This window comes from Mus pahari, chromosome 10, assembly GCF_900095145.1.
Source record: "Mus pahari chromosome 10, PAHARI_EIJ_v1.1, whole genome shotgun sequence".
Classification (NCBI taxonomy): domain Eukaryota; kingdom Metazoa; phylum Chordata; class Mammalia; order Rodentia; family Muridae; genus Mus; species Mus pahari.
The window spans coordinates 115,728,883-115,737,950 of NC_034599.1; the positions used below are offsets into that span (position 1 = coordinate 115,728,883).

At 41.0% G+C, this 9,068-nt stretch overlaps 1 protein-coding gene across 1 annotated transcript in view; it reads left to right on the top strand.

Annotated features, from left to right (window-relative positions):
• Kif15 (kinesin family member 15) overlaps positions 1-9,068 on the top strand; it is a 69,408-nt gene that overhangs the window by 16,058 nt on the left and 44,282 nt on the right. The window contains exons 6-7 of the mRNA XM_021207851.2: positions 2,571-2,668; positions 6,097-6,276. Of these exons, the coding sequence (XP_021063510.1) occupies positions 2,571-2,668; positions 6,097-6,276 (278 nt within the window). The remainder of the gene's footprint in view (positions 1-2,570; positions 2,669-6,096; positions 6,277-9,068) is intronic.

The window sequence follows — 9,068 nt, forward strand, 5'->3', positions numbered from 1 at the left end:
TATCACTATCAGGCCGTATCACTATCAGGCCTTTACACTATCAGGCCTTATCACTATCAGGCTTTATCACTATCAGGGTTTCATTATTTCCGTCTACCTCTCTTGTACACATCAGTCTTCTGTTAGTTCCTTTGTTCTCTGGGGCATACTTAACTAATGTTTATATACCTTCTGTATCATTTTGTTGGTTTATTTGCGAGTGGGTTAAAGTGTACCCCAGACTGACCTCGAACTTGCAGCAGCCCCTTTGCTCGTGTCCAGGAATTACCAGTGCATATCACCACTCTCAGCTACACCTTATCTTTTCCTTTTTGTAACAGGGTCTCACTAGCTGGCCTCAAACTTGCAGTGATCCATCTGCCTGTGTCTGCTGAATGCTGGGATTAAAGGTGTTTGCTACTACACTACCTCCCACCTTTCTCTCTCTCAAAAACAATGACAATGAAAATCAAAACAAGCAAAAGACCAATAAAACAAACAAAAAAAAAAACCCAAGACTAAACAAAAAGCCCAAACCCATGAAGTTCATTTTATGTTAGCTATTCCCGGGCATAGGGCCTGCCCTGAAGTGTGGTGGGTATACCCAGTAACATTCCATTGGAGAAAACTGGTTTTTCTCGTTGTCAGTATCAGTTGCAAATAGCTTCTTGGTTAGGGATGGGACTCCATGTCCACTTCTCCCTTCTCATTGCTGGGACCCTGTTTACCTTGAACCCCTCTAGACCTTTTCTAGCTATAGATACTGCTATAGTTGTCTGTAGGAAAAACAAACTTTTATCTAGTGTAACTAATCAGCTCTACAGGCTTGCCTGATCTTTTGGAGGCATTTTCTCAATTGAGGTTCTCCTCAGGTGATGCTAGCCTATGTCAAGTTGATATAAAATCTTGCTAGCACAAAGAGCAGGTACTCTTTAACTGCTGACCCAATTTTTTTGTTGGGGGATTTGTAGTTTGTTTTGGGAATGAATGTAAAGCAGACTGTTGGTGATCAACTTTACCTTCAGTGTCTTTTCTCTCCCTGAGGTTGGGATGTGAGATCCCTGAGCATGTGGCTAGCTCTGTTGGCATCCTCATCCTGTCATTATTCTAATCATGGCTTCATTAGCATCATGCAATTTTGAACAGGTTTGTTGTAAATAGTCTTTCTTCTTTATTGCTCTGAACTGTTCTGGAGCTGCTTCAGGAATTAGGGACACAGGTTAAAAAAACAACAACAACAAAATCTTTTTTAAAAAATTATTTATTTTTTTAAAGTTTTTTTTTTTTTTTTTAAGATTTATTTTATTTATATGAGAACACTGTTGCTATCTTCAGACACACTGGAAGAGGGAGTTGGATTTCATTAAAGATGGTTGTGAGCCACCATGTGGTTGCTGGGAATTGAGCTGAGATCCTTTGGAAGAACAATCAATGCTCTTAACCGCTGAGCCATCATTTCAGCCCAGGCAAAAATTCTTGAGGAAAGGATACTCTTATCACCCTACTCACTTAGGAAATAACAGAGGATACAGAACTTATGAGGTAGGGACTGTGAGGATACATCAGTGTAAATATCATATCAAAAGCTTGAAATAGTATTCCTAACAGTTCTTATATACTTCTCCTTTCCTACTTACAACAACATAAAGAAACCACTCTGCATTGCTCTGTCTTCTAGGAATCCATGATGTCATTACTCTGTGCTTCTTAGTACTATGGCTTTTACTGTCCAATTAAGAAGTAGTAGCAAATCCTAATTTTTAGCACTTACTGTATGTTTGATGTACAATTATAAGTGCTTTGTCTGCAGACTTTCAATTCTTCCCAACAACTCTCTAGTTATTGATGTTATTATTCAATTTTGTAGTTGAAAATTCTGAAGCTTAGGACAGTGTGGGTCTCTGTCTTATTTCTCTTGTTGTGAAGAGACATGGTGAAGGCAATTTATAAAATGAAGAGCTAATCAGGGCTTACAGTTTTAGAGGGTTAGCCCTTGCCTATCATGGCAGGGAGTTTGACAACAGGCAGACAAGTATGGTGCTAGAGCAGTGGCTGAGAGCTTACATCTGATCTACAAGCAGAAGGCCTAGAGAATGAGCTAACTGGGAATGGTGTGGGTTTTTGAAACTTCAAAGCCCATCCCCACTTCCACACCTCCTTTGACAAGGCCACATCTAATCCTTTCAAACAGTTCCACTAACTGCAGACCTATCATTCAAACATGCAAGCCCATGAGGGACCAGTCTCATTCAAACCATCACAGTCTATGAAAACAAAAGTATAAAAATAGTACAGTTGTGTCAGTACCTGACACTAGAGAAATGTTAATTTAAGCTTTGCATGACGATAGATTTCTCTGTTAGATCACACCTATTTTTTTAGAATTGGGTTGGTGGTTTTCCCTTCAGTCTCACTGTCAGTTTTATTATTGTGTCTTTCACAGATGTAAACGTAACTTGCTTGAAACAGAACTAGGAAGTTGATTATGCCATATATTATTTTATTCCTGTATGAACTGCCTTTTAATATTGCCATTTTGAAGGATTCTCAGAATAAAAGGTTTTTGCTTTATTCTTTTCTTTTTTTCTCAGGACCATCAGACTCTGATAATTTTTCTCATAATCTGAGAGGAGTAATTCCACGAAGCTTTGAATATTTGTTTTCCTTAATTGATCGTGAAAAAGAAAAGGTAAAGCTTACTGTAAAAACAAAATGTTGGGGGAGCTGAGAGATTATTCAGCTGTAAAGAGCATTGGCTGTTCCTCCAGAGGACCTGCATTCAATTCCTAGCACTCACATGGCAAAAGCAGCTCCTAACTGTGTGTAACTCCCACCCCAGGGCATCTGATACCCTCTTCCAACCTCTGGGCACCAGACATGCACGTGGTGCACAGGCATACATGTAGGCAAAACATCCATACACAGAAATTTAAAATGAAAACATCAATAGGCCTGGGGTTTGAATCCCCAGCACTGCAAAAACTGAGTGTGTTGGCACACACCTGTGACTCTATTACAGTGGGGGTGGGGGTAGGAGGATCGGAATTTCAAGGTGACCAGAAGTTCAGAGTCATCCTAATCTATAGAGAAAGTTCAGGGCTAGCATGATTGCAAGTCTACAGAGGAGAGTGGAAGCTCCTGGGGCCCTCCAAGATTTTTATGAGAGAAACTATATAGAAAAATCTCAACCGGGGGAAGGTGTTTATCGGAGGGGAAACCCAGAAAGGGGATAACATTTGAAATGTAAATAAAGAAAATATCCAATAAAAAAAAAAAATCTCAAGAAAAATAGAGTGTGGTGATTTAAATGAGAAATGTACCCCATAGTCTCAGGCATTTGCATTCTTGGTCCCCACTTGGTTGCACTTTTCAGGAAGGCTTTGTTTGGAGTTAAGATCTTGATGGAAGGAGTATGTCATTAGATGCGAGCTTTGTAGAAAGTCTCAAGTTTACTCTCTCTTCTTCCTGCTTGTGTTTTGGGATTTGAGCCCTTAGTTTCTGGTTTTAGGATCCTGTTCCTTTTCCTTAGCAGTTGCTCCCTTTCTGCCATCATGACCTCTAACCCTGTGGAATCATAAGCCCAAATAAATCCTTCCTTCTATAAGTTGTCATGGCTGTGGGTTTTATCAGAGCAACAGTAAAGTAACTAATACATAGAGAAACACTGTAAGTCCTATCCTCTAGCTGTGCCCAAGCTTAAAGGTGTCCATAAGTCCTCATGATGGACATTAATGATGGACCCATCCTTGTTTGTTTGCAGAACTTGCTTGCACCCCATTGTCATCTTGTTCCATGTGGGCTATGACTTCATCATTCTAAATCTTTGAGCCAGAGTGAACGGGGTCTACCGGAGTGAGCAGAAGTCCTAAATTTAATTCCCAACAACCAGATGAAAGCTCACAACTATCTGTATAGCTACAGTGAATACTTATATACATAAAATAAATAAATCTTTTAAAAAAAGAACCTATAATTTTAATATTTTCAAATCCTATTTTTAATGATGGTTCTTAAATGCTTTAGCCTCTTTGGTAGCCCACCACTAGCCCACCACCCACCAGAGGTAGTGGAAAAGAAAGGATACAGGGGAAGTGGACCTGTTTAAAAGGTTCTTTGGGGGCTGGTGAGATGGCTCAGTGGGTAAGAGTACCCAACTGCTCTTCCGAAGGTCTGGAGTTCAAATCCCAGCAACCACATGGTTATGAGCCACCATGTGGTTGCTGGGATTTGAACTCCTAACCTTCGGAAGAGCAATCGGGTGCTCTTACCCACTGAGCCATATCACCAGCCCAAGAGCACTGTCTTGCTGGGCGGTGGTGGTGCATGCCTTTAATCCCAGCACTTGGGAGGCAGAGGCAGGCAGCTTTCTGAGTTTGAGGCCAGCCTGGTATACAAAGTAAGTTCCAGGACAGCCACAGCTACACAGAGAAACCCTGTCTCAAAAAACCAAACAAAAACAATACAAAACAAAAGAGCACTTCCAAAGGTCCTAAGTTTAATTCCTGCAACCACATGGTAGCTCACAACCATCTGTAAAGGGATCTGATGCCCTCCTCTGGTGTATCTGGAAACAACTACAGTGTACTCATATAAATAAAATAAGTTTGAAAAAAAAAAAAAGAACTGGGCCATCATTGGGAAGAGAGGCCTCTTGGTCTTGCAAACTTTATATGCCCCAGTACAGGGGAACACCAGGGCCAAGAAGTGGGAGTGGGTGGGTAGGGAGGGTATCAGGGCAGGGGGAGGATATAGGGGATTTTTGGGATAGCATTTGAAATGTAAATGAAGAAAATATCTAATAAAAAAAATTGAAAAAAAAGAACCCTTGTTATGTGCTTTACATACTTGTATAGCAAAGAAACTGGTATATAGCATCAGCGCACCATTTACTCCTTTGCAGAAATGTGCCTAACATTGCAGTTAGACTTAGTGTATGACAGTAAAATAATTAAACTTAGCCCCATGTATTTCTATGGCTAAAAATTTCTTTAGACTGGGACAGTGATGGTACATGCCTTTAATCCCATGTGGAAGGCAGAGGTAGGCATATCGCTAAGATCAAGGCCAGCCTGATCTACAAAGAGTTCCAGGACAGCCAGGAATACATAGAAAAACCCTGTCTTGAAAAAAACAAACCACCCCCCCTTTTTAAAATGAATTTTGGGGGTTTTGTCAGCATGTATGTTTGTGTACCATGGGCATATCTGGTGCCCAAGGAGGATAGAAGAGCATGCGAGATCCCCTGGGACTGGAGTTACAGATGTTTATGAGCCTCTATGTGTATATTGAGACTAATGAGGATCCTCTGAAAAGGAGTCAAGTGTTCTTATGTACTAAGCTAGCTCTCCAGCCCCTGAGGTGGGTTTTTTTTTTTTTAAAGTAAGGTTTTCTTTAATGAGTGTTTTACCTGTATATAAGAGCATCATATATGTACAGTGCTTGTGGATGCCAGAGAAGGGCAACAGACCTGGACATGATGTTGTTAGCTCCTATGTGGGGGCTGAAAACCAAGGTCAAGACTTTTATAAGAGTTGCAAGAGTTTTTACCCACCGAGCTATCCGTCCATTCCCAAATTTATAGTTTTTTAGGATGAATTATTTTCAGTCTTGTAGAGAACATGAATCTTACATCAAGTAAAACTATCTGGACCAATGATATGGTTCAGTGGATAAAGGTGCTTGCCACCAAGCTTGACGACCTGATCTCGATCCCTTGGGACCCAAATGGCAGAAGGTGGTAGCTGACTCCTAGAAGTTGTCCCCAGCTCTACACATGTATTTCATGTATGAGTATGTTTATACATACAAACAATAAATGTTAAAAACCAAAACTTTATGAGGCAGGACAATATGGAGAACAGTGGAAACTTGGTTGAATTGTTCTGCTTCTATTGCTGTGAGCAGGCTCTTTGGACCCTCTCCAAAGAGGTGGGTACTCCCGCTCCTGGGGCGGCAGTGATGATACTTCAAAATTAAATAATGTTTTGGAATTAGTTTTCCAGATTATTTTCACTGGCTTTTCGATATTTTGCATTATACTAAAGGACAATAGGAAGGTATCCCTGAAATAGCTCATGGAGAAGGAATGACTAAACACAGTGCACTTTTCTTTTCTAGGCTGGAGCTGGGAAGAGTTTTCTTTGTAAGTGCTCCTTTATTGAGGTCTACAATGAGCAGATATATGACCTCCTGGACTCAGCATCAGTTGGACTATATTTAAGAGAGCACATAAAGAAGGGAGTCTTTGTGGTTGGTGCAGTGGAGCAGGTGGTGACCTCAGCTGCTGAAGCCTATCAGGTACCCTGCCGTGAGATATGCTTGATGTTTAGGCAATTAACATGCTGTGAAAGTACCCTCATCTCAAAGAGTCGAGATTGAGATTTAAAAAGGTTTCATAAAGGCATAACACAAACTTCTTGAGAACTAAAGAGAAAAGGATGTGGTAATATTTTCTATTTTGGGCTAGACCTGGGGGTTACATACCTGTGCTCCCAGAACTTGGGAGGGTGAGGCAGGAAGAATTATGAGTTTGAGACCAGCCTTGGCTACATGGTAAAACTCTTATCTCACAAAAAGATTGGGGGTTGGGGGAATGTGCTGGTTGATTTTGCAATGCTTTGATTGTAGTGTGTAGTTTTGTCTATATCGCTCTGTGTTCCCGGCTGTTCACATGCACGCACCCTCCCAGGAGCTATCTCAGATCCACAGCTAAAAGACACACACACATTAGCTCATTTTTAAACTGGCTTATTGACTCTGTGCCTGGGCTCTGCTAAGCCTTCTGCAGTTATCATGCCCTTACCTTCACTCCTAGCTCAACCCTTTAACTGCCTTCAACTTAGTTGCCTGGTTACCTTCTTCAGTGAAGTCCATTGGTCTTGCTGCCCAAGATGCTTTCGGGCCACTTTCCCTTCCCACCTACATTTTGGAAGATCTTCTCTGTAGCTCCAAATTTGTCCTGTTTCTCTCCCCCAAGTATCTCCACTTTCTTCCTTTCCCTAGCCTTTGGGAATCTGGAAGTCCCGTCTCTTTGTCCTCCCCCCACCTCCCGCCATTGGTCACTGGCATCTATATTGATCAAAAACTAATTGGAGGCCAGGACCTTCAGTATCAGTAAACGCAGATTCCCAATCAAAGCATCAGAACCACCCCCCTACATTTGATGGTATTTATTGTAATAACACAACATGAAAGGCATTCTGAGGGAGAGAACTCCTCAGCACCTGCTGCTCTGTGAGCTCCCTGTACAGCCCTCTTGAAAACACTGATCCGTGTTTGCTTTCCTGTTGTGAGGGACCAAATAAACACAGTGAAGAAACATCTAAAAACATTCTGCTTGAATTTAGGAGCCTGATGTGGCCAATTTATTTCAATTAAGGTTTTTTTTTTTTTCTTATTTTCTTTTATGTGTATAGCTTTTTGCTTGCAAGTATATCTATATACCATGAGTGTATGTATAGTGCTGCCAGAAGACAGCATTGGATCTTCTGGGACTAAAAATCAAGAGGGTTGTGAGCTGCCAAGTGGGTACTGGAAATTGAACCTGGGTCTTCTGAAAGAGCAGCTAATACTGCTCAGTTATCTCTCTAGAACCTGTCTTAGGTTTTACTGTTGTGAACAGACACCATGATCAAGGCAGCTCTTATAAGGACAACATTTAATTGGGGCTGGCTTACAGGTTCCTAGGTTCAGTCTATTATCACCAAGGCAGGATCATGGCAGCATCCAGGCAGGCATGGTGCAGGAGGAGCTGAGAGCTCTACATCTTCATCTGAAGGCTGCTAACAGCATACTGGCTTCCACGTGGTTAGGAGGAGGATCTCATTGCCCATCTCCACAGTGAAACACCAACTCCAACAAGGCCACACCTCTTAATAGTGCCACTCCCTGGACCAAGCATATTCAAACCACCACAGCACCTTAAATAAGTTTTATAACATAACTGAATTCTTAAAAAATATTGACACCTGCATATAAGTTGAGACAAGGCCTCTGTGTAGTTCTGGCTGTCCTGGTACTCTGTGTGTAGAGAGTACCATTCTGGCCTGGAACTCATAGAGCTCCATCCGCTCTGCTGCCTGAGTGCTAGGATTAAAGGCATGCACCACTACACTTGGCTGTATTTGAATTGATTTTGTTTGTTTGTTTGGTTGGTTGGTTTTTGTGAGACACTGTCTCATTAAGAAGTCCAGACTGCCCTAAACTTACTGTGCAGCCCAGCCAGGCTGGTTCCAAACTTGTATTCCTTTTGCCTCAGTCTCCTCTAAGTGCGAAAATTTCAAGTAGGTGTCACCACACCCACCCAGCAGCTGATTTTCACAGAATGTTTCTGTCCAATCAATCACTATATCATCTACCTTTTAAAGTCAAGAATGTTAAATTTTGTTAGATGCTTTTTTTCTACTGCCATTGATGAAATATCTTGTCAACACATTAGTTTGCTAAAGCACTCAATAGAAGTTTTAGTATTTTGTTTAGTGGGTTTTTTGTTTGTTTGTTTGTTTTGGTGTTTTTTGTTTTGTTTTGTTTTGTTTTCGGGTGGTTGATTTTGTTTTGTTTTTCATGTCAGGGTTTCTCTGTGTAGCCCTGTCTGTCCTGGAATTCGCTTTGTTGACCAGGATGGCCTGGAACTTATAGAGATTTTCCTGTCTCTGCCTCTGCCTCCCAAGGGCTGGATTTAAAGGCATGTACCACCACGCCTAGTTTTTCACAAAGTTCTTAAAGATTAAGGTCAATCTGTAATTTCCGTTTGTCCTGTTCTCCTTGTCCTGTTTATCTGTTTCTGGGAATGTGTTTAGAATGAGATCTACTTAGACATTATGGTAGAATTCATCCCTCTAATCTTTTGTACTTAGTCAGAGTCTGGGAGAAGATTTATGTATATGTGCTAAAAAGAAAACCCAGGACTTCATTCCCAGTCAGCAACATTCTAATATGGGCCACTCCCTCTCCCCAAGAGGATGAGATTTTAAGCAAAAGATTCTTTAATAAAGCTATGCAAGCCTTTTATTTCTTATTCAGGTCAATTTTGATAAATTACGTATTCCTAGCAATTTTTCATTTTTCAAGTATTTTGGCATGTAGTTATT